Source organism: Ctenopharyngodon idella, chromosome 19, assembly GCF_019924925.1.
Source record: "Ctenopharyngodon idella isolate HZGC_01 chromosome 19, HZGC01, whole genome shotgun sequence".
Taxonomy (NCBI): Eukaryota; Metazoa; Chordata; class Actinopteri; order Cypriniformes; family Xenocyprididae; genus Ctenopharyngodon; species Ctenopharyngodon idella.
In genome coordinates, this window is record NC_067238.1 from 16,635,001 (window position 1) to 16,661,252 (window position 26,252).

Below are 26,252 nucleotides of genomic sequence, written 5' to 3' on the forward strand. Positions count from 1 at the left end.
GATAATTTCTTCCATATCAATGGGTTGGGTGCTGATGACAAAGCACTAGTGAGTCTTTTGTCCCAGGACTTTGTTTCGCTCTCTACATTCTGGGTTTTCCCGTTTCGCATTTGCTGATTTGGGTTTTGCAAGTCGGAAAGTCTTATTGTGAAAAGATTGTACAGCCAATGGTTGTAAAAACTGGACTAATTCGTTATAAATGCCAGCAAATTTCAGGAAACGCCAGCAATTTGCTCTTCAGATTTGATTTTGTTCTTTGTTTCATGTTAGTGGTGTTTACTAGGTCAGGCATCACTAATACTAGTGCTTATACTTTAGTGTAAGTTACTTATGCTGACCAAAGCTTCATTTAATTGATTAAAAATACAGTAAAAATAATAATATTGTAAAATATTATTACAATTTAAAAAAAAAAACAGTTTTCTATTTATAATAGATTAGTAATATATTTTTAAATGTAATTTATTCCTGTGATCAAAGCTGAATTTTCAGCATCATTACTCCAGTCTTCAGTGTCACATGATCCTTCAGAAATCATTCTGATATGCTGATTTGCTGCTTAAGAAATATTGCTGATTTGCTGGTTCATATTTTTTGTGTAAACCATGATAAATTTTTTTAGGGATGCACCGATATGAAAAATTTGGCCGATACCGATAACCGATAATTCTTTATATTTGAAAGCCGATAACCGATATGTTGGCCAATAAATCTGAATCCAAATTTTTATATAATTTTTGAGAGCCTGATTACAAAAACAAAACTTATTAAAAGCCATGTCCCAAACACACAATTACGTTCTATAATTTCATACAGCCTATATGACAGACTTGCGCTGCACTTTACACTTAACTGTATTTTCTGTATGACTCCAATCATATTTCAAGCAATTCAAAACCATCATGGTGAACAGTGCACATCTGAAGTGTCTCAGCCGAAAGAAATAATCCATTATTTATCGGCTTTAATATATCAGCCAAATTTTCTTATCGGGCCGATAACAATATAACATTAAAAATGAACATATATCGGCCGATACCGATATATTGTGCGTCCCTAATTTTTTTTTAGAATTCTTTGATGAATTGAAAGTTCAAAAGAGCAGCATTTATTTGAAATAGAATTGTTTTATAACATTATAAAGTCTTAAAGGTGCAACGTGTAGACTTTAGTGGCATTTAGCGGTGAGATCGCGAATTGCAACCAACGGCTCAGTCCACCGCTCACCCCTCCCTTTCGAAGCACATAGAGAAGCTACGGTGGCTGACACAGGACAAAGATGTCGTTGTCTGAGACAGCAGAGAGTAGCCAGTCAAGCAAACATGCTCTGTAGAGCAGTTTGTCCGTTTAGGGCTACTGTAGAAACATGATAGTGAATTCGATGTAAGTGGACCTTCAGTGTATGTAAATAGAAATGGCTCATTCTAAGGTAATAAAAACATAATGGTTCATTATGTAAGGTCCTTATACACCACTGAAAACTTAGTATTAAACATAAACATAGTATGTATATTATATTGCATTTCTGTTAATAGATCCTCCTAAATATTACACACTGGACCTTTAAATTTAATACTTCCTTTTGGAAAAAAGAATCATACTGACCTCAAACATTTGCATGGCAGTGGAAGTATTAAACTTACTTATAACTTGGCATATAGCTCGTACTTTACTTAAGCGTTCAGTTGTACAGTGTTAACCGAATAGATGATAAGACAAGTGGAAATTTCCACGTTGAAGAGAACATTTTTAGAAGATGTGAGGATTTATCATTTTTTCTAAAGACTTCAGAAATGCAGCAATGATGAGAATCTTTCAAGAATTTGGTTTACAGTCTTGCAAAACGAAAACGCTGCAATTACAGCATGTGAAACCTACAGTTACAGTTTTTTCGCAGTCTACTGCATGAGAGAATGCGGTGAGGAAGGCCTGAGGTTACACGACTGTGTACATATTTACGTTTACGGAGCTTAGATCATGGCCTGAGAGAGCCTCAAATGGGCATTCCTCACTAATGATGTGGCTAAATGAAGACGAGCGGTGACATTATAAACTGAAGCTGGACTCTGTCACTCAGGACACCATGAACTCACTGTGATCCGCGTGTTCTGATTTAATCCATTTCTAGGGACTCATTTATTTGGGAGATAAGCGTTTTGAACTGATTGATTTAATGAAGCAAGAAATACTGGAGGTCACCAGAGGTTGTTGATTTTACCATATTTTAGGGATCTCAAATATTTGGAGGTTATTTAATAATGAATGTGTCTGCTTAATAAATACATTAAATGAATTATTTTTTTTATTATTTAAAACTAAAATAAAATCAAAAATACTTATGGCTAGATGCTGTATAATATATACTGTTGTAAAGTTTGGGGTCAAGATGTTTTGGAAAAAAGTCTCTAATGCTCACCAACTATATAGGGCCTTGAAAATGAAGATTTCAAAAGCAAAGTTTATTAAGAATGACAATCTAGAAGGGTATTAAGATATCTTGAATACTTTGAGTTACAGGCATGCAAACTTTGGAAAATGAATATTTATGGCATTCAGATAGGTAGGCCCTATGTTCTGTGCAATTGAGTTGATAGAAAAACACGAGATACATTTCTAGTTTCAACATTATTTGTTCTTCAGATATTCCTCTTTGAAAGGAAAAAAAGTATCTGCTGTATGCAAAGTGATCCACATTTGGTTTTTGACCACTGAAATTGTGTACAGTTTACTCATGGAGCCGCATTAAGATCTCCATATCTCTGGAATTGAACCATCGAAGGCCTTTAAATTGAAGATACCAAAAGGAAAGTTTGTTAAGAGCCAGAATCTAAAAGGATATTAAGATATCTTTAATACTTCTTGAGTTACAGGCATGCAAACTTAAGGCAAAAAACACAAGTTCTTTTTCCCAACTTGCAACTTTCACTTTTGGCATATAATGATTGCTAAAGTCAACAGATTTTACTAATTGACCTATCAATCTCTGTGTAAAAATAAAATAATGATGCTGCCATCTTTCTAAAGTCATGTTACACCCCTGTAAATTGTCTCCAAATCTCAGGTGAAAATTGTAATTTTGACCCCCTCTATAAAATAGTGGATTACTCAGTAAATATACATCTGTGACATTTAATATTTTGGCTTTTACCAGTATTTATGTTTGTCTTTCTACAGAAAAAAATATTGACAAAATAAAAAATTTGAGCTGGGGAAGTTTCCGAAATTTGGTTGATTTGACACGGAATGACCCAATTGTTGAAATGCTATATTCCAATTTTGCACACAAGTTAAATTTGCAACTTTGGATGGAAACATAGCTAATGTTGAAAACAGTTGAGCTCCTCAATATTTTTTCAAGATTTTTTTGATGAATAAAAAGTTCATTTATTTAAAATAGAAATCATTTGTAACATTATAAATGTCTTTAATGTAATTTTTGAATGTCACCTTGCTGAATATAAGTTTATTTATTTAAAAAACAAATCTTACACCTGTCTGTAATTAACACCCAGCACTAAGTGAGATGTAACTTGAATGTCAGCCTGAACAAATGCAACCGTTTTGTAAAGCTGGAGTTTAAAATAAAAAGGAATCTCTTGGGTTCTGTCCAGAAACGCAACTACAAATTAACAGAGCAGCTAAAGGAGATCAGAGTGGTCGGCGGGAGCCCTGTTTAACCACAGGAAGTGCTTGTGCCTGAGATCCATACGCTCCCAAAAACACACTAGACAACACACATGACACTGTGTGAGAAACTCTAGTCATACCAGGGTGTTTCCAGATACAAACTGTGGGAAGTAGATTCTTTTAAAGATCAAAAAGTGTTCATGACATGACCATTTATGTTTGTAGTTGTTCAGCCATTTACAGACTAAAAACAGCCGTACAAATGTTGCACAAAAGTCTACATGAAAGCAAAATTATGCCATTTTACCAAAATAATACACGTTCTTGTTCTTTTACGTTTGATTTTGATCAATTGTGAGCAGTTTTAGCAAGCTTTTATTCAGATCGGGGTCCATTCGGGTTTGTAATTCCCACTTTTGATGAGCAATTACCAATAAATTCAAGTCCTGTCCTACAATAGACTTATTTTTTTCCTTCTTGAATATCCTATTTCACTCCGAAATGTCACGTTATGGAAGTAAAATGGGTTGCAAATGCTGTTTCTTGTTGACTTTAACCTCTCATTTCTATAATCCTTTGGGACACATTACAGTCTCAAAGTGCCATTACTGTCCTATAAAATGGACTTTTAACATTATTGCTGCTTTTTCCCTCCATAAAGGCAAATATTACCGTCATTCCCATTTTATTTATGGTCACAGTCATTGCTTTAACGTCTACAGGAAAGTCTTGGTGTCCCCTGCATCACAAACACACACACACACACACATCGGCATTTGTGCGCTCCAGACAGACCTCTCTGACCGCCAGCGGGTGTCCGCCGCAGAGCCCGTCCCTCCTGCTATATCTGTCGCCATACAGCTCAATACTTAAAAAGTGATTATGGCTTTTGGAGTTATTACACTCCACCCTCCGGGCCCGGCCCGTTTCCCCCGTGTTGTTTTTCCTGCGTTTATGAAGCATGCAGGTATAAAAGTTAAAATGAGATTTTACGGCTGCTTTCGATGTGCGGCTGATACGAGGATTTCCCATCTGTTAAATGAAATGTTTTCTATTTGATAAGATCATTTTTAATTGATTTTAAAGATAAATAATGCGTCAGATGATAATAAATTGCATTGTCATCCAAAAAATAAATCATTTTAATATGTTATAATTATATGCCTACTGTACGTTAGCACGTAATAAAGGTTACCATCAGCTATTCATTATTAGTAATTTTTACTTACACTGTATGTATGCAATGGACATAAATGGCTCCTCTTTTGAATAATGACTGTCTAACAGCAATAGCGCACATTTACTTTAAAAAACCCGACTTCTCTGTCTCTGTCACCTTCAGTAATCTAGTATTATTACTGTGTGCTCATGCCACAGTGCTGCTGTATGTCATTGTGGTTGTGTTAGAGCGAGGATGAGTTATCCTCCATGTGTGCCGATGAAAGAGGAAGTGCCGTCGAGTTTACAGAGTGCTTTTGTTGTGCTGGAGACCGCTGGGTCTGAGAGCTGTCAGCGCCCTGAGCGTCTGTGTCCACACATTTACACTATATATATTTAATTCCGAAACATTATAGATTGCTGAATAGATCAGTAGTTTATGTAAATTCATATGTATAAATCAAAGTTTTTGTTTTGCCCCTTGTCCTCAGGCTCTGATGACTGTACGGTGCGTTTCTGGGAGGTCAGTACTGCGCGCTGCCTGAAGACTGTGGAGGTGGGCGGAGCCGTGAAGGGCGTGGCCTGGAATCCCAATCCTTCCATATGTCTGGTTGCTGTCAGCTAGTAAGACCCGCCTCCTTTTTCTCTTATAATCTCCATCTGAAAGTTTATTTGATGTTCATCTCTGTTTTGTAACCTTCATTATGTGCTGTTTATTATTTGACAGCAGATTAGTTTTACAGTTTGTGTGGGTTTAGAGCTTCAGTCTGGTTCATTAGTTAGTGTTAGTTTAATCGGCATCAAGAAAGGCCAATTATGAGAAAGATAAATTTGAGTAACTTTCTAGAACTGAATGTTTCCAGAAACTTAAGTATTTATTACGTAGCCAGCTTTTCTTTATTCATTAGTTAGTAAGTTAGTTAGAAGGTAAGTTCGATTAAGTAGGGTACAATTGATCAATGCATGGATAAATATTCTGATGTTAGTTGGTTTATTAGTTAAATAGATGTTAGATAAATATCTATGAAGGTAGATAAATAAAGGGCTCCAGACTGCAACCAAATGGTCGCATTTTGCGACCTTTTTTCCTACCGATGTGACTAAATTTTGTCAGAGGTCACACTGGTGTGACCACCACATTGCCCAGCTGAGAGCTGCCATTTCTGTTGCACATAATGCATATGAGAGACATCAAACGGCAAACGAAACAAAAGTGGAACGAAACTGCTGTACTCATTTAAGCTGCGAAGCGTGGACCTTTTATCAGCTTAGACAGTAATAAACAGCGCAACCTATGAGCGCAATGCAAAGTGAGCTCGGAAGGTTCTCACACGCCGATCTCGATCATGCGACACTGTTACTACAGAGCGCTGGGAGATCCAACAAGAAAACATTGAATTCGCCACAGAATTAATAACATCGCAGCGAGAGCACTGACGTGGAAATCAGGAGAAATATTGTCCCATGAATGAACAAGTTTTAAAAGGCTCTCCAATGAGTAACGCTAACTGTAACCATGAAATAGTCAAATGTTTTTTACATTATTCATTTCAGGGTTCATGGGACTTTTGGGAGTGAAATTCAAAGACTTTTCAGGGACTTTTTGAAGTGCTTCACACTTTTTCCAGCACTTCAAATCTCTAAATATGATCCAATTTCATTGTTATTTTTAATGTGATGATTTGCAAAACTAAAAGTTTAAAAATGAAGGAACACTTCGTGGCAAACAAACTTTTATGTAAAAAGACATGAAATTACCTGTATAACCAGTAGATGGCGGCAGAGGAGCACTTATTAGCTTATTATCCATTTCCACTCCCTAATATATGGGGAAAAGTCACAAAGTCTCATGAAAAACAAAAACTTTTCTTCAAATTGTGACTGAATTTCACAGAAAGCAAGTAAAGAGTGCTTATTTTATAATCACTGAAGCTGTCGGTCAGTTCATTATGGTAATAAAAATTAGGTTTTTGCATATTACTGTCGTCAATAAAAGTTAACTTTATCTACATCTCAGTTCAAGCTCAGTGCTTTACGGTCACATTTCTGAAAAATAAATGTGTAATATTATTAGTAACTGCACTTACTAATGCAAAACAATAGTAATATGATTAAATTACCTTTATTATTAAACCCCCGCCCAGCGCCACCTTCTGTAGATCTTAGTGGCACCGGTGCCACTGCTCTCAAATGTTAGTCTAGAGCCCTGTAAATAGTTAAGATGGATGAATTGATCAATAGATAAACATTCTAATGTTGGTTGGTTAGTAAGTAGATGTTAAATAAGTAAATAGGTTAGTTAAATGGTTAAGTCAGTCAGATGGATGATAGGTAGGTTAGATAAGTAGGATTTATACATTTAACATTCTAATCTTAGAAAAATAGATGTTGGTTAGATGATTAGCTAGGTATTGAGGTTAGATAAATGGTTTAGACCGTCAGATGGATGGATAAATAGATAGATTTTAACATGATGTTTGTGTACAGTGATGACTCAGTTCTCCTCCTGAACCCTGGTCTGGGCGACCGGCTGCTGTGCTCCGCTACGGATCAGCTGATCTCTTCCTATGAGGAGCCAGAGGAAGCGAAGGATCAGCCTGTTCAGTGGGCGGTCTCAGAGGGCGAAGGTCACGAGCAGGGTCACCGCCTCATCCTCAAACACCCCAAGGTAATCAAAACATTAACCTTACTGTAAAGTGTTACCATTAATTCTTATATTCATAGGAATGACATCTTCACGATAACCATTAGTCAGACAAATTTCTCCTCAGTTCAATTCAATATTTTCCAGTTAACAATAGAAATGAAAATGTCTTCCTTTCATGTATCCCCTCTGAGAGCGTCCGTCCGTCCCTCACGTGAGCGGCAGCCAGAGGCTTTTAACTATTGGCAGAAGCCACAAGCCTGTGGTAGTCTTTTTCCTGAAATGGAAAGAAATTTAAGATGCCTCTAGTGTCCAATTAAAACTACTGGAAAAAGCAAAGCAGCGACACGCGTTGGCAGACTGGCAGAGGCCGAGTCGGCGTTAATAACGGCAGTAAATTTAGTCCCAGCGTGTCTTTGAGGTTATAATTGGATTAATCGTCTGCGGATTTACCGCAGAATGACTTTGACCTCTGACCTCCAGCCACCCACTTCCTCTCTTCTCTCTCTCTCTCTGAAGGCCGTGAGGCAGGTGACGTGGCACGGGAAAGGCGACTACCTGGCGTGTGTCATGCCCGACAACAGCAGCAATCTCCAGGTGGTCATCCACCAGGTGAGCAAACGCCGGACACAGAACCCCTTCCGCAAGAGCAAGGGTCTGGTGCAGTGCGTGTCCTTCCACCCCGTCAGGCCTTACTTCTTCGTGGCCACGCAGCGCTATGTACGAGTCTACAACCTCATCAAACAGGAGCTCACCAAGAAGCTGATGGCCAACTGCAAATGGATTTCAAGCATGTCAATCCACCCTGGAGGTGCGTAACTGGATTTTTCTGAAAGGGTTCATTCACATTCACCATCATTTACTCGCCCTCATTTCATTCAAAACCTGTATGACTTGCTTGCTTTCTTCAGTGAAACACAAAAGTAGTTGTCTTGGACAATCTCTCAGAGCTTCTGTTTTCCATGCAGTGAAAGCATACAGGGGCTGTCAAATAAAAAGAGCACAGTAAAGGTTGTTTATGTATTATGGCTAGGCAAAATTTTGTGAGTAAAATCCAGCTATTTTAATGGGAATCAGCGCAGTGAAATTTAACTATGCAAATACTACCCCAACTCTAAACCTACACTTAAAATAATGCAAGTACAGTAGTGGTAGCACAATCTGATATAGCATTATTCGTTAGAATAAGTACAGATCGACAGCAAAAAAATGCTACGTATCAGATTGTGCTTTATTAATGTCTACACATACCCTTGCAACAATGCAAATACAGTAATTTTGTGTTATTTATCATGACAAAAATGTAATATTGATGTGCGCATGCGCAGTCATGTTCATGACGAACATCATGTTTGCAAACAATTAGTAGCAGATTTTATGTCTATGTAACATTTAACATGATTTTTCTGATGTGCATCAAATAATTTACCATCTTATTCACGTCTGCTTACCTCAAGTTTGCATTTTGGGCATTTTTTTTTCATATCTTGGCGCTTCTGTTCTGCATTTTTAGGTTCAAAATTAGCATAAAAATGTGTCGAGGGAAACTTGATGTCAAATGCCATTGGTGCCATTGCCAAATGTGATGCATAAAGATTTGAGAGCTACAGCAGAGGGGAAGATTTGGAGTGGATGCTGATTTAAATTTTGCTCTCACACAAAGCTGTCATATGACTTCAGATGACTCAAGTCGTGTGGATTCTTTTAATGGTGCTCTTTTGTCCTTTTTGGAGCTTTAGAGATCCAGCATAGGCTTTGAATGAATGGAAAATAGCAGCTTGGAGATTTTTAAAAAATACTTTGTGTGAAGAAAGTAAGATATATGGGTCTGGAGTGAGATGAATAAATGAGAAGAAATTTATTTCTGGGTGAACGATTATGAACGTTAACGTTTTACGGTAATCTTTCAAAATGAAAACTGGCACATTCTTCAGTCAATTACAGTATATTATATAAAAGTGAGTGTTTGGAGTTGACCAGAGGAAAGTTGTTCTGGCTTAATCTGTGTCTTGGTTTCTCAAAAATGTCCCCAAAGTGATGTGACATCAGTGACCACTCTCTGCAGGTCAGATGTGATTCGTTTCTTCTCTCTTGCCCATTTTCCACAGGCGACAACGTGATATGCGGTAGCTACGACTGTCGTCTGGCCTGGTTCGATCTGGACTTGTCCACGAAACCGTACAAAGTTCTCCGGTGAGTCAGCACGAGCAGGTTTTTATAATTTGGGCAGTCTGGGTCAGACTCGAGGGAAACTGTTGCTAATGCTGGCGCTGTCAAATGAATGAATGTCTCCTCTTGGGACGTGGAGTGGTTCTGCGTAACGTTCCTCTGCTGTCGGGACGCTGATGGGTCTGTCTTGTGTCTCTGTCCACGCAGGCATCACAAGAAGGCTCTGAGGAGCGTGGCCTACCACAACCACTACCCTCTGTTCGCGTCCGGCTCTGATGACGGCAGCGTGATCGTCTGTCACGGGATGGTCTACAAGTGAGTCTGATTGTCTTCCTCACCGGGTTTTATTTCACTTTTTCCTAATGTTGTTCTTTTTTGATTTTCCAATCTCTTTCTGTTCTGTGGCTGTGTTTTAAATAATACTACCAAACTATTCTTACTATTGCTGCAGTAAATAGTATGCATACTGTATATACTCTCTGTTGTATTAATATTCTTTATGCATATTAACATGAATATGTGCAGTATTCAAAAGAGTATATTTCAAGGAATACTGTATCCCACAATGCAATGTGCTCGACATGACTTTCCATTTCCAGTGTGTCAAATTAACTAGAATTAATATCAGATGTGATTTTGTGGCTCACTGTTTTAGTGGACTGCCAAAACTCAGAAATTAGGTCATGTGACAAGCATAATATTGTTTGAAAGGTTCATTGTGTAATAATGCATACTGTTTCACTTACTATTTAAAAAACTAAATCATAGGCTAATAAGCTAGTATTCTGTTCTGAACATAACCTATGTTATATACCAGTGTAGTGCATACTGTGTAGTATGTGTACTGTTAACTACTTCAAATATATAAATATTGATAGTTAAATAAATTAAAATTGTATGTAGTGATGCAGATGAAATCACATTATTAAATTATTTGACGCTTTTGTCCAATTTTATGTATAACATGTTTTAACTTTACACAGTTCAAATAATGAGGAAAGAAAATCATTGAAATCAGGTTTATTCTGGATTTACATTGAAATAGGAGTGTCAATTGCATTGCATTGTGGGAAACTGTATTCTGTGCTCTGGTTGTATACTGTATATTTGAGTGTCTCCCAGCTATTCCATGCATATAGAAACCTTGCATACTGTCTACTGTATACATACTGCATAAATAGTGTGAGTAGTATGGTGATCTGCTGTTCTCTCTCTTAACTCTGTGTAGTTCTCTCGTTTCTGTTCTTCTCTGTCTGTCTGTTGGGCACGTGTCCAGTGTTTCTGCAGGGTTAGACTATCATTCCGGCAGTACAGTCATGAACGCTCTTTGAGCGGAGCTAATGATCCGTGTACAGTGGAGGGCAAGCCAGATCTGGATGAAAACCCTTCATCAGCTGGCCTTAATAGATCTCTTTAAACTCAAACTCAGGATGTCATGTTATTTTTCCACTTCTTACTTTCCCCAGTCAAACTGTTGATGCATATACAGCAAACCATATTTCCAGAATTCACTGTTTTATGGCCTTTATGGCCCTCAGACTGGCCAGCAGTTCTTACCACATTTTGGTAGGGGAAAAAACTATTTCTGTTGGGATGGGACAGGATGGTTGACTAGTCTAAAAATAGACTAGTTTACTAGGGTGCCGGGTGTTTGACAAGTCTAAAAAGAGACTAGTTTACTAAGGTACAGGATGGTTGACTAGTCTAAAATAGAGTAGTTTACTAAGGTACAGGATGGTTGACTTGTCTAAAATAGACTAGTTTACTAAGGTACAGGATAGTTGACTAGTTTACTAAGGTACAGGATGGTTGACTAGTCTAAAATAGACTAGTTTTACTAGGGTGCCGGGTGTTTGACAAGTCTAAAAATAGACTAGTTTACTAGGGTGCCGGGTGTTTGAAAAGTCTAAAAAGAGACTAGTTTACTAAGGTACAGGATGGTTGACTAGTCTAAAATAGAGTAGTTTACTAAGGTGCCGGATGGTTGCCCAGGATGGTTGACTAGTCTAAAAAGAGACTAGTTTACTAAGGTGCCGGATGGTTGACTAGTCTAAAAATAGACTAGTTTACTAAGGTACAGGATGGTTGACTAGTCTAAAAATAGACTAGTTTACTAAGGTACAGGATGGTTGACAAGTCTAAAATAGACTAGTTTACTAAGGTACAGGATGGTTGACTAGTCTAAAATAGACTAGTTTACTAAGGTACAGGATGGCTGACAAGTCTAAAATAGACTAGTTTACTAAGGTACAGGATGGTTGACTAGTCTAAAAAGAGACTAGTTTACTAAGGTGCCGGATGGTTGCCTAGGATGGTTGACTAGTCTAAAAAGAGACTAGCTTACTAAGGTGCCGGATGGTTGACTAGTCTAAAAATAGACTAGTTTACTAAGGTACAGGATGGTTGACAAGTCTAAAAATAGACTAGTTTACTAAGGTACAGGATGGTTGACTAGTCTAAAATAGACTAGTTTACTAAGGTACAGGATGGTTGACAAGTCTAAAAAGAGACTAGTTTACTAAGGGTCCGGGTGGTTGACTAGTCTAAAAATAGACTAGTTTAATAAGGTACAGGATGGTTGACTAGTCTAAAAAGAGACTAGTTTACTAAGGTACAGGATGGTTGACTAGTCTAATAAGAAACTAGTTTACTAAGGTGCCGGATGGTTGACTAGTCTAAAAATAGACTAGTTTACTAAGGTACAGGATGGTTGACTAGTCTAAAAATAGACTAGTTTACTAAGGTACAGGATGGTTGACAAGTCTAAAATAGACTAGTTTACTAAGGTACAGGATGGTTGACTAGTCTAAAATAGACTAGTTTACTAAGGTACAGGATGGCTGACAAGTCTAAAATAGACTAGTTTACTAAGGCACAGGATGGTTGACTAGTCTAAAAAGAGACTAGTTTACTAAGGTGCCGGATGGTTGCCTAGGATGGTTGACTAGTCTAAAAAGAGACTAGCTTACTAAGGTGCCGGATGGTTGACTAGTCTAAAAATAGACTAGTTTACTAAGGTACAGGATGGTTGACAAGTCTAAAAATAGACTAGTTTACTAAGGTACAGGATGGTTGACTAGTCTAAAATAGACTAGTTTACTAAGGTACAGGATGGTTGACAAGTCTAAAAAGAGACTAGTTTACTAAGGGTCCGGGTGGTTGACTAGTCTAAAAATAGACTAGTTTAATAAGGTACAGGATGGTTGACTAGTCTAAAAAGAGACTAGTTTACTAAGGTGCTATATGGTTGACTAGGATGGTTGACTAGTCTAAAAATAGACTAGTTTACTAAGGTACAGGATGGTTGACTAGTCTAATAAGAAACTAGTTTACTAAGGTGCCGGGTGGTTGACTAGTCTAAAAATAGACTAGTTTACTAAGGTACAGGATGGTTGACTAGTCTAATAAGAGACTAGTTTACTAAGGTGCTGGGTGGTTGACTAGGATGGTTGACTAGTCTAAAAATAGGCTAGTTTACTTAGGTGCCGAGTGGTTGACAAGTCGAAAAAGACTAGTTTACTAAAGTGCCAAATGGTTGGCTAGGATGGTTGACTAGTCTAAAAATAGACTAGTTTACTAAGGTGCTGGGTGGTTGACTAGGATGGTTGACTAGTCTAAAAATAGGCTAGTTTACTTAGGTGCCGAGTGGTTGACAAGTCGAAAAAGACTAGTTTACTAAAGTGCCAAATGGTTGGCTAGGATGGTTGACTAGTCTAAAAATAGACTAGTTTACTAAGGTGCCAGATATGCTATTCTACTTTTTTTATTTTAGCTTTAAAATTTAAGAGTTATGTGTGTATGTTAATTCACTGGCTTGATGAGTGCCGTTTTATTCATTTTGTTTTGCCACATTTCCTTTTGAAATAAGTCTCTGAGAACCAAGCGTACTAACTTTTGATAAGGGCTAAAGTGAGTGTATTTTGTTCAAATAGTAACGTTTGTGATGGAAATGACGGATGTAAATAAATTTATATAAACCTTTTTGATAAATATTGAAATGCTTTGTTTTTTTTTTTTCACTTTTTGTTTAAATAGTGTTAAAATGCAATGATTAATTTAATATAATTTTTTTCAAAAAATAAACAAAATCCGTACATGAGACATTAATAAAGTTTTTAGTATTAAAATGTAATTATTTCAAAAATTAAAACAAAGTCTGTACATAAAAGACATTTAAAAAGTAGCTAAATTAAATGTTTTAGATATGAAATAAAATGTTTCAAAGATGGGTTTTAATATGACCTTCATATAATAAAAACAAGTTTAAATCTGTTAGCTTTAATAAAAATCAACCCCTGGTTCATAAAAGTGCTCGTAGTTGAAGAAATGTCCATTGGCAGAAAAGTAATTCAGACATTTAAGAACCGTTATTTGAGCCAAACATCATGAAAATCATTATTCAGAACCTGTTCTGAGTGATATTAACCATACTAATGTGTGTCTGTTTATCCTACAGTGACTTGCTGCAGAATCCTCTGATTGTTCCAGTGAAGGTTCTGAAGGGTCACACCATCACTCATGACCTCGGGGTCCTCGACGTGACCTTCCACCCAACTCAACCCTGGGTGTTTTCCTCAGGGGCCGACGGAACAGTCCGTCTTTTCACCTAGAGAACGAAACATAAACAGCCCTCCGTCGGGAGCCACAACCTCGAGTTTCCTAACCCAGAAATTACACACCAGTTACGACTCAATGAGGTTTTTTCGACTCGCTGCTCTCCGAGGACACTGACATGTTGCTGGCAGGAATCAAGTGCCTGATCTGATATTGAACATGTCATTATAATATGTGTTTGAGCTATGTTTTGCCTTTTTTATGTTAGAAGAAAATACATCCAGCCGCTTGTTGATTCCCAAAGGACTCGAGTTCAGAGTAACTAACGCTGTAAAAAGAAAGACAGGTTTGGTTTCAAACCCAAAACCGTGAGCGCTCGGAAAGGCCCATTTCCGTATCGGCCTCCATCGGTGCCCCACAGCAAATCAAGCCCGACCGCTAATCCTTGGACAAGGAAGCTGAATTTGAAATGAAACAAATGTCCGACATTAGGCCATGCCAAAGGAAACAAGACATGAAACAAAGCTGCAGACGTCTGTCCTTCACTTACACCTCCTGATGTTTTTTTAAACCCCTTCCTGAAGCGTTTCATCCAAATTTTTTGCTGCCATCACCACCCACCATTGTCAACGTCTTGATTATTTTTTTTACCTTAACCTGTTGACTTGTGAAACCTTTACCAGTTGTATTTCAGAGACCAGTTACCTTTTAATTAAACAGGGTGTTTCTTGAAGAGTGTTTGGAGTTTGTTTTCTCTTTCTCTTCTGGTTTCTCGCCACAGGTCAGCGAGGGTGATTTTCAGGACTCCTGAATTATATGCAGCGAGAGTCTGGGAATAGGTTTTCGTTTCCTCCGCCGAGAGGCCCAGACGCTGCTGATCAGACGGCAGTGTGTGTTATAGATCATATTTCGTGGAGGCCGTCCACCTGCGGGTCCTTCTCTCAACTCCAGACATCGGTCTCAAGGCTGTGAGTCTCTCCGTGTGGAGGTTGCAAGCCTTTGTTAATTTGCCAGTATCTCCAGGGAATGACGTGTTTGTAGACTTACCAGTGTAGATTAGATAATATGATCTCAGATTACAACACAAAATTGCTCACCAAGCATGAAATACTTCATTTAATATTTTAAATGTAGTATTTGTTGACATGGCTCCATTTATTCTCAAGTAATGATAGATCCCATACCATTATCATAATATCTCAGATCCAGATCCAAAATCTGGATACTGAGTCTCTCAAATCCAGAGATTTAAATACAAATGAAAGGTGCCTCATCTCTTATTTGAGTTTGCACACAAACCGAAAAATCGAATTCCTCTGCTAAAAACTAAGATGGTTTGCTGGTCTTAGCTGGTTTAAGCTGGTCTCCCAGTCTGATCAGGTGCCCAAAACCACTCTAAAACCAGCTTAGGCTGTTTTAAATCCATGCAAAACTGAGTTGAAAACAAAAGACAGGAAAAAAAATGAATGAATTTTATAATTCACCATTGTTGCAAATTAGTTGAATAACCGCACATTGCATGAATTTCATATGAATGCGGCAAGTTTAGTGACTTGCCAACCGTGTTTCATCTATTCTAATAGTCTGTCAGATACAGTATATCTACCACAGTACTCTCTCGTTTGATCTCATTTAGCAAAATGAAAAAATCTTTAGTTAAAGATACTTCTATTTTAATATAAGAACGTTTTGCTAATGTTCCCATTAAGTAACGAAAATATTATTTTTGAATATTCTGTGAACATTTAAAATGTCCAGTTTTTTAAATGTATAAAATCGTTTCTTGGTTATGCGAACGGGAAGGTTCAATTTTAGCATTTTGCAAACATTATGGGAATGTTACTTATGAATGTTTTCTAAACATTCTGAAATAAGTCAGATTTTTTTAAAGTCAGTTACATAAAAAGGTAGAACGGTCTAATTTGAACCAGAAAAGTAAGACTGATCACCTCTCGTCTTACTGTTACTTGGTCAAACTAGTTCCCTAAGACACAGTCTCAACATAGTGGGTAAGTTTACGCAACTGGCCCCAGATAACATTGAACAAACATTCTCTTAACGTTACCAGTGGAGTGTTTGTTCTTCCTGTAAGCTGGGAACTCATTATAATGCAGCCAAGGATGATGAGAAACATCTTTCAAGAAAGTCTTTCGTTCATTTGTCACATGACAAACAATGAACGTTCATGAACCACCGTGGTATTTTGTCATACCACACATACCTATTCAGAAAAGCATTTGTTCTTTTCTTCCATGCTGATTCAGCATTAGTTTTGCGTTGATGACTGATTGCCAGCCCGATGACCACTCAGTGCAGAGTTTATCCGTGCCAGGCCAGTGGGGGGCAGCGTGTGCGTCTTGATGGACCGTTTGTCTGGACAGTTTTATATTATTTATGTGATTAGCATCCACTACGCCAAGCACATTCTGTTTTGGGGAAGTCAGATATCTAAAAATAACTGTAGAAATAGTCATTGTCAGCGCTCCAGTGGTTTTCCCTCAACTCTAGAAAAACATGAATGCGGTAGCTGTAATTCAGCGGAGCGTGACTCCTGTGCTCATGGAAAGAGACTGAAGCCTGATACATGAAAAATATGCCTATCTTGGCAATATATATATTTTAATGTTGCTAAACAGGAAGCACGGATGACTTTTTGTAAAGTAACTTTGGAAAACTGGCTGATGGTTTTGGAAGTGAGGAAGTCTTTCGTAAGAATACATAGCTACTTTATGACCATTAGTGGAGAAAGATGCTCTTTGCCCTTAGTTAACCAGAAGGGGTCAACTGAACCACGCTAACCAGCCAAAGATTGACCCCTAATGTGGACCCCGGTGTCATTAGGACCAAGGCGGTAATGCCTGATCAAAAGTTATTATGATGTCTTAATTAATTATAACCTATTTCACTATTGTATGATGTTTATTACATACACAAACAACATGCTTGAAATACAAAATGAATGCCTATGTATTGCATAATAAAACAGATATTGGAAGTAAAAAGCATACATAATACTGTATAAGCTAAACTAGAAGGCTAATCGGGTAGATGTATGCTATGCTAGTACTTAAGCTAACTAAAAAAAACAGTAAGAACGAGAAATTTTAACATTTTAAACAATATAAATCATAACGTGATTTTGTAGTAATTATAATCAGGCGCTAAAAATACTACCCATTAAAAGTCAGTTGAACCAATGGGGTCCTAAAGGAGACCCAATTCCTGGTAGGACTTGATTTTTCACCACACCGGCACGAATCGGCGTACTGGTTAAGTAAGTTTATATGCACTTTAAAAGTTACAGTCACCATGAAATCAAAATGGACAATTCGTATTTTTAATGGAATATTGCAGTATTTATTATAAGTGATTTATCCTTGCATATCTTTATTTTTATTTCAATTCATGTGTCCTCATTATCTTTCATTACAATAACTTCCCCTCCCTCTTGCAGCGACATCTCTTCTCTTCTCTGATGATGTATTTACTGGCATGAGGGCGGGGCAACCTGTCACTCACATGAGATCCACCAATAGCAAACCACAACCATCCAATCGATTCCCCATGGACAAAATCAAGCCCCGCCCTACATCTATTCTTGTTTGAGAAGCTGTTTCATTTGGATGTATGTCACAATAGGGAAGAAAAGACTGTCGCAACTCCTGTTTCATGCTGACTTTTACTGAACACAAATGCAGCACACATTTAAAAGTAGGAAGGATTAGCTGTCAGTGGGTTTTATCATTCGTCAAAGAAAAAAAACAAAAAACAAAGTGATTCCTACAATATTGCAGCTAGTTAGAATGATTTCTTGTTCTTGGTGTGTACAGGCCTTTAATCTGACTGATATTGTATTCGATTTTTATGGACTAACAGACAAACAGACATGTATACACATTAATCAAACTGATTACTCCAAAGAGGCGCAGCATAATCCTTCAAACTGCAAATCAGTCACATCTGATGTCTCTGACTAACATGTTAACTGGGTAGTTCACCAAAAAATGTCTCTTTGTCCATACAACGGAAGTAAATGTGTTGTTTTGGACCCCACTGACTTTCATTGTATGGAAGAAAAACAGTTGTAACATTATTCAAAATATCTTCTTTTACGTTCCACAGAAGTCACTCAGGTTTGGAACAACAAAGAATGATGACAGAATTTCCATTTTTGGGTCAAATGTCCCTTTAATAATGTGGAAGCCGTGTGATGATGCGGCAGTGGGGACGCCATGGCTCATAAAACACACTTCTCCATTATATGTTTCCACTGCTGAAACTTTCTCTGAAAAAAACCTGAGGGTCTGTCAACTAAACCACATTTATCAATTAAAACCATCAGAAGTCATGGAAACTGCGTAATTGATTGCAGCTGTCATTGTCCGTGCTTTTTTTCCTCCAGGTCATTTATATCGTTATGGACGAGGAGGAAACATAAAATTACGTTTAATCAACGCAAAGGGATTTTCTCAAAATTCGCAATACAAGTACAACCAGAGAGGCCATAAAGCGTCTGACCGACAAGGCCTGCATGAGGCTTGAGAGTTCTGGGGCATAAAAATGACGTGACGGTGCCCCCGTTAACGCTCGTCCAGACACGCGACACTCGTTCCAGACCCCAAAATGGCATGAGACGCATTCCAAGAAAAAACCTCCAGTCTGCGAGATGACATCATAAGTGCTCGGAAGGACCGGGGGTGACCTCATAATGACTTCCTCCGGTCGGGCCCCTCTTAGCGGACTTGTCAGGCACTCCACATTGACGAGACATCAGAGAGCGTCTGTCCCGCAGTGAAAAAAAAAAAACCCTGATCTTTTACAAGCTCTGCTAGACAGTGGACAGTGAATGGGGTTTTGTTAAATTCAGGTTATGCACAGAGAGGTTTCATGAAGTGTTCCGTATATTTTGCATCCCAGCGCTCCATAATTGGAGTATGACTTCAGACGGTGGCATTGAAGCTGTCTGGTAAAAAAAAAAAAAAAAAACCTTCGGAGGCTCTGGATGTCTATCATGGTGTGTCTCGCCCACAAGCCTGTGCGTATGTGTGTGTGTACCTGTGGTTTTCCTGTCGGTGAAACCCAATAACAGTCCCATTGCATCATTTTGAATAGTTTCAGGAGAAAATGGATGCAGTCTTGGCAGTCGGCGAGTGTTTCCATTGCTTTCCCTAAACCGTTTTCCTCCTCTGCTCACCCTCCCCGCAGGGAAAACAGTCAAAACAAACAGCAAATAGTTGGTGTTGAGAGACTTGGGCACTTGGAAGGCCACATTCCAGCATAAGTGGAAAAAATTAGAGTCCCTGCCGGAGTCCTGAAGCTCCCGCAGGCTTTGATTCACTAAGTTAATTTGGGATAGCCGCTGAGAGCTGTAGGATTTCGAGCTGGCGAGGAACGATGTTGTCAGCGGATTTTTCTTCGGAATGCCCCCACGTCAAGAAAGTTCTGACCCGAAACCCCAGCAGCCCACCTGAACAGCAGCTGTGCCAGTTTTCCAGATATACCGATGGGTTTTTAACTCAAGTAACCCACAAGTTAAACGCTACCTGAAGCTTTTCAATTCATGAAATAATGCCAACTTAAAGTGTACTCCTGAGAGCACTTCCGTCAGATTATTATAGATAGATAGATAGATAGATAGATAGAACCCACATTAGAGCAGCGGTTTGGAAAATGGATGGATGGATTGATTCAGCTGCGGGCGCCATCTTCTGGTCAGAAACAGGAATTTATTCAGTGCGCGACTCTCATAATGCATTATGGACATTCCCTAGCTGTTGAGCGTACATTGGTGGTACACTAGTTTTTTGCGATGCATTCTGGGATTCAAGTAGTGCACTCAATAACGTCCAATCGTCCATTATGGTTTCGGACACCACTACAAATGGCTGTCCCCTCAAGTAGTGCCCTATTTAAGGTTATGGGGCGATTTCAGACACAGCCAGTTCCTTTTTATGCCCTTCCTTCGCTAACTTCCCTCCATCTTGTTCACTCGTATGTATGTCATTGCTTACTTTAGTGCCCACTACTGGCAGAACCCTTGTAATGGGTTTAAATAGAACGTCCTGAGCTCTTGATCACTTGGAATCTGCTGTGGGAGTTGCTGTTGTGACGTCATAATCGTGTTGCATTGTGGTCTATCAATCTGCCTGAAGTGTGCATATTAGTAGATTCGCTTCCTCTGTTAAAATCGAGGGGTCGAGTGTCTGTCCAAATAAACTTCCCTCATCCACTTGATGAAGTTGAACGCACTTCAAAATGGCTACAGGGATCCCTCCGAAGAGAAGTGCTTGGGGAAGTGTCTTAAAGTTGTTAAACGCAGCCCATGTTTCCATGAGCTCAGCCATATTGTAACTGATGTTGAACATTATTAATTCAATTCACGTTTATTTGTATAGTGCTTTTTACAGTACACGTCGTTTCATAGCAGCTTTACAGTAAATGCGTGTTTTAAATATTACAATCAAGTGTCGAGGAAAAAATGTAGATGTTTACCAAATCTAACCTGATGAAAATGTGCTGGTTCTCAGTACACTTCTAACAGAAACATCCTGCAATTCCACTGACTTCAGAGCCAAATGATGACACAACTTGTGCTCAAATAATCATGCCACATCACCGCTTTTGTTTGTGAGTGTTTTGAGGACATTTTAACATCCAAAGTAGTTTGATTCATGAGCTGCTTTTGATGCAATGGTCAAGTTATTCAAATATATTATGAATAAAATTCACTGCAATCAATTTGCACATGATATTTGTAAACAAAATCATTTTTCGTTAGATGGACAGTGAAAATGAAGTCAAGCTGCTGTAGAATGTGACATGCATGGGAACTAGATGTCCATCAACTAAACATGTTGCATTACCGCACAGCGTGGTTCTATTGTAAACAGCTGCTTTGATTGTAATGCAAACAATATAATTGTGTTTAGTCTTGGAAGAGGTGTTGTTGCTGAAATCTTCACTTGGCTACCAGAAAACATTTTTTGGTTTATGACCAGATTGAGTTGCAGAACTAACACAGTCCGTGGAAAAGGGGTTATTGCGGGGTCCTGTTACCATATTTATTAAAAAACACCTCCAAACAGAGTGTTTAAATGCTCATAAATCATTTCAGATTAAGTAGTTGACTCATTTAGAAGGTTCTGGTTTTGATTGGTCTGGAAAATAAGAGTACAAGTTGGAGTTTCGGCTTGAATATTGGGAGCTCAAGAGAAGTTTTGAGAAAGATCTCATTGGCCATGATACTCCAAAAAACAACACAACATGTATTTGGACACATTACACAAGCTCTAACAGAGTGGATTTTGTAAGCTGGGAATGCAGTGTGGATATCGAACCTAAAGAGTAACCCACTTCAATTATACGTGAAGGAAATATCTCCCAGAGCGAGTGAGGTTTGTTACATGGAGTTGTAGCCCGGATGGAGACGGATTCTAGAAGGATTGAGTGTACCAGCAGATTAGTCTGTCAGTTTTATTAAACTGGCTGAACATTGTGACTCATGTCAAACATCTGATCCTCTAGCTTCGTAACCTAATTATTCACATTCGATGTTAGTGAATTTCTGCATGTAAATGATACCAATGCTGGATCCCAAAGCCCAAAATTGAACACTCATTGTGAACGATTCATCAGTGAATGTTACTCCGAAAGTGCTTTAAAGTGCCCCTATTATTCCATCTTAAAGGGTTAGTTCACCCAAAAATGAAAATTCTGTCATTTATTACTCACCCTCATGCTGTTCCACACCCGTAAGACCTTTGTTAATCTTCAGAACGCAAATTGAGATATTTTTGTCGAAATCTGATGGCTCGTGAGACCTGCATAGGGAGCAATGACATTTCCTCTCTCAAGATCCATTAATGTACTAAAAACATATTTAAATCAGTTCATGTGAGTACAGTGGTTCAATATTAATATTATAAAGCGACGAGAATATTTTTGGTGCGCCAAAAAAAAACAAAATAACGACTTACATAGTGATGGCCGATTTCAAAACACTGGGTCAGGAATCTTCGGAGCATAGTGAATCAGCGTGTCGAATCATGATTCGGATCGCGTGTCAAACCGCCAAACTGCTGAAATCACGTGACTCTGGCGCTCCAAACCGCATGAACTGATTTAAATATGTTTTTAGTACCTTTATGGATCTTGAGAGAGGAAATGTCATTGCTCCCTATGCAGGCCTCACTGAGACATCGGATTTTTGCGTTCTGAAGATTAACGAAGGTCTTACGGGTGTGGAACGGCATGAGGGTGAGTAATAAATGACAGAATTTTCATTTTTGGGTGAACTAACCCTTTAATTTTGTTTTGGAGTTCTCCTTCAATAGGTTTAAATGCATCCAAGGTCAAAAAACAGGTTGATTTTCTCATAAACATTGCACATCCCATTTCTCAAAGAGTCTAAAAACGGTTCATTCGAAGATTCACGCTGTATCCGAAATCGAATACTTCACTACTATAGACAGTTTCAACTGCAACAATGTGAGCTAACGTTTTGTGGCCCAAACTTAACTTCCGGTAGGCTTCTACAAAGAATCAATGACAACAGATTCCCTCTAGAGTAGATTATTTCTGATAACAAGCAAAATAAATAAGTAAATTATATTAGTCAGCAAGTTAAATCAATGTCTAGCCAGTATTATTTTGGGTTACCAGTAGAAGAAAAGAACAATTACTTGGCCAATCTTAAATGCGACAAAGTTACTACTGACCCGTTCAACAAACACAGACTGGAAGTTAACTTCGGGCCAGATGTGTAATCGTGGCAACATGAGTGCATCCGATGAAAAACAGTACGCCAACAGAGTAGTATGTCCGAATAGTCCCCGGATGATCTACTACTTCCAGCGAGGTTCTGATGGACGCATCAATGGACACTTTACTCTTCCATGAGTCCATGGGAGAGGGTTTGTGAATGGTGGTGAAGTGATGCAACTGACGCTGGTAGGTCACATGATAATGACAAAATGGCGGATGTAGTACGCCCGGATTACATTCATACTACACACATACTACGAAGAACATACTTTTTAACGTTCACAAAGTAAGTTTAAATTCAAATGTAGTACCTACTTAGTACGCTATTTCAGACGCACATTCAGTCTCTAAGCCCCTACTTTCTGCAAGCCTACTCTGCTCTGACTGGTCAGACGGCTCAATCTGTTGTGTTGTGATTGGTTGACCGCTTACAGAATGTGCAGGAAACCAAACACTAATTACCATATCTGAATCTCAGCTCCGGATTTTCCTCAGCACCTGATAGACAGAGATGCGAGCCGTTACAATGGCGTTGGTTTTTCTATATCAATTCCAGCGCGAGTCTCATCCTTTCGAAGTGGATTCACAGTGCAGCGTCTTCTCGACATGAACAACACGAACCAAACTCTTCCAGTCTCAGCTACAACTACAGTGTTTGAGGGCGGGGCAAACTAGACGTTGTTCTAGACCATAGGGCTGGCATTATTCAGATTTGTTACATTGTTACGTAGGTACGTAACAGGAAGTGAGACTGGAAATACTGATGACTCGTTTCCGCAGTTCAGAATCGATTCTTTCTTTTAGGAGACAATAACTATTTGTTGCGCACTGTGATCTTTAAAACTTTGCAGACCTTTTACATTCACAAACAGCTACACACTACATGAAAGTTTATATTCTAAAAAGCATAATAGTGTCATGTAATAATGACTTTACATTTCAACTAACATTATCAATTCCTCTTATTTTTCAACTTTCTGCCACTTGAAATGAATGAAATCCTGATGGATGAAATCAAGTCCCATCCTACATTTTTCTCATTCATTATCCTGTTATACACAGAAGTAATGCATTTTCTAGCTGTCCAGCTCTTAAAAACGTTACTCTTTAAGGTAATACTTATCTACAAACTGCACCGCAACACACCAGCAGTTGAAAAATATCACTTCTTCTGGCTTTTATTGTCTGTAACAGTGATAAAATGCTTTACCAGGTGAGCTTCAGTCGTGTCTGGGTCAAACTTTTACCCACGCGAGTGCATTTGGCGCGTCAGTAAGGCTTCGGTCATGAATATGACAGGCTATTTTGTTGCAGGAGTTTCAGGAGGAGAGATGAAGCTTTTACGTGACCAACTGAGAAATCCGAGCCTGAACATTCAGCATGCAAAGCCAAAGATGGATGGACGGTTCTTTTTGCGTTTCAGTCGTTGAGTCATTCCAAACGGTAGCAGCCAAACACATTATTGACACAGTGAGGGCACATTAATATTTTCCTAGCATCTCATTTGAGAGACTTTGTCATTCTTTTTTTGGAGTTCCTCTGCCTCATCATGACCACAGTTAAGAGATGAGGCCTTTTCAGTGGAATCTGGAGGACTGCGACTCCAAGCCAAGTGGTTTTCGAAGGGGTCTGGTCCTGACGCAGAAATACAGCCTGGTTTATTCCAGAAATCAATGCAGTCACAAGCTCAGTGTTAATGTATAAATAAACCGGTGTAAATCTCTTCTTAACCACACGCCAGCACTCAGACTGAATTCTTTATGTTGTGAGCCTTTAACAGATGCTTGTTTCCATATATGGCTCGATTTACACTTGAAATGCTTCTTTAATCAAAGACCCTTAAAAGTTAAAATGGTTTTCACAACCCATAGTACTTCTGTAATCTGACCTGAAACAGGATATTCAATATGAATTAATAATTTATTTTATTTTATTCATATTGTATTATGCCGTTTTATTCTTTATTATTGTTTTTTTCATTTCTTATTATTTTTATTTTTTATTATTTTATTATTTCCTTTGAAGTAACATCCAATGATGTATTGTTCGCAATAAGATCAGGAACAGTATTAAGTAAGTAAATGGATGTCATGTTGACTTAACTGCCTTCGAAGGCCAAGAAGGTCGGACCGAGCATTGTTAATTGGGACGGTCTATAGCCAGCGGAGGATTGCTCATGTCACATAGCAGCTGTGCAATAGATATTTGAGAAAGTTGAAACCCAATACTTTTATTTTAAAGTGTAATCCAGCATTTTCTCTCAAAAAAACGCAGTTGTCACTGGCGCAAAACGAATATAGGGATAGTCTAGTTCGCGAAGGATCCACTCGGGAAATGAAGGACACATTTATAGGCCACGTTTTAAGGACCCTTTGAATTGGGACAGCCTTCGTTGCACCGCTGTGACACATTTGGCCTTCGAAGGATGCAGCCATTGATTGTTCTTCAGTATGTCTTCTTCGGGAAGGAGGAGGGGATGCTGGGATGCTCAGAGCTCATTTACAGCACCGTATCCTGCAGAGGCTGAACTCCAGATCCCATCCAGGGCCAGACTGTTGTCTCACAGATCTTCAGTCTGTCCACACTGACAATGGAGCCCTTCTTCAGCTTTGAAGACTTTGGCAGATGCTGCTGCTGCTGCTGCAAAAAAAAAAAAAGGAAACACATTCCTGTTCTTTTTTTTTTTTTTTTTTTTTTTTAAGGTTACTAAAACCAAAAGGAAGTGTCCACATATTCAATATTCTGTTAGAAACTAATAGACATAAGTTTTTTTTTTTTTATTTTTTTTTTTTACAGCTTTTTATTTTTCCTCCTGGGATCCAGCAAGAAGTTCAGAATTTATTGATTTGGTTTTTTTTTTTGTTTTTTTTTTGTTTTTTTGGAGTATACGAAACATAAATTTGATTATATTGAATTCCTCTTTCTTGAAAATAAGTTTTCAGCACTTATTTTAGCACAGAAAGCCACTAAGCACATGAATTACATCAACCATTTTATGGTCAATGAATGAATGAATGTTTAATTCCTGATATATTACATAATTTGTGTAAAAACCAGTCAAAAAATATAAAGTTTTCCCTACCTTATATATAGCATCTAATTTTTGTATAAATGTGTCTTTGGGGCAACATGTAATAGAAATAATTGTAATAATGAAATTAGCTTGTCAATTTGAAAGACAATCCTATATAAATAATTACTTCTATTTGATAGATAGATAGATAGATAGATAGATATAGATAGGCAGGCGGTTTTGTAGATAAAGTCGGTAGATAGACAGGTTGATATACAGACAGACAGACAACGGATTCATTTGAGTCAACATTTTAAAAACGAG

General features: G+C 38.3%; 1 protein-coding gene and 2 long non-coding RNA genes across 9 annotated transcripts in view; 2 read left to right on the forward strand and 1 right to left on the reverse strand.

Moving 5' to 3' along the window:
- The window catches only part of bop1 (BOP1 ribosomal biogenesis factor), a 78,587-nt gene extending 63,702 nt beyond the window's left edge, over positions 1 to 14,885 (forward strand). Inside the window, exons 11-16 of the mRNA XM_051873686.1 lie at positions 5,277 to 5,409; positions 7,273 to 7,453; positions 7,949 to 8,240; positions 9,538 to 9,622; positions 9,806 to 9,913; positions 14,055 to 14,885. Of these exons, the coding sequence (XP_051729646.1) occupies positions 5,277 to 5,409; positions 7,273 to 7,453; positions 7,949 to 8,240; positions 9,538 to 9,622; positions 9,806 to 9,913; positions 14,055 to 14,208 (953 nt within the window). The 3' untranslated portion in view covers positions 14,209 to 14,885. The remainder of the gene's footprint in view (positions 1 to 5,276; positions 5,410 to 7,272; positions 7,454 to 7,948; positions 8,241 to 9,537; positions 9,623 to 9,805; positions 9,914 to 14,054) is intronic.
- Positions 1 to 26,252, reverse strand: part of LOC127501638 (uncharacterized) — a 145,681-nt gene that overhangs the window by 13,478 nt on the left and 105,951 nt on the right. The gene's annotated exons all lie outside the window — the stretch shown is intronic.
- On the forward strand, positions 9,927 to 14,046 carry LOC127501643 (uncharacterized). Of its 6 annotated transcripts, none has more exons than XR_007926662.1 (3): positions 9,927 to 11,484; positions 11,529 to 12,979; positions 13,336 to 14,046. It is a non-coding gene; the product is annotated as an uncharacterized LOC127501643 (long non-coding RNA). The 6 variants fall into 6 exon arrangements; XR_007926660.1 differs by having other exon boundaries at positions 11,529 to 12,702; positions 12,791 to 14,046; XR_007926665.1 differs by having other exon boundaries at positions 11,529 to 12,427; positions 12,660 to 14,046.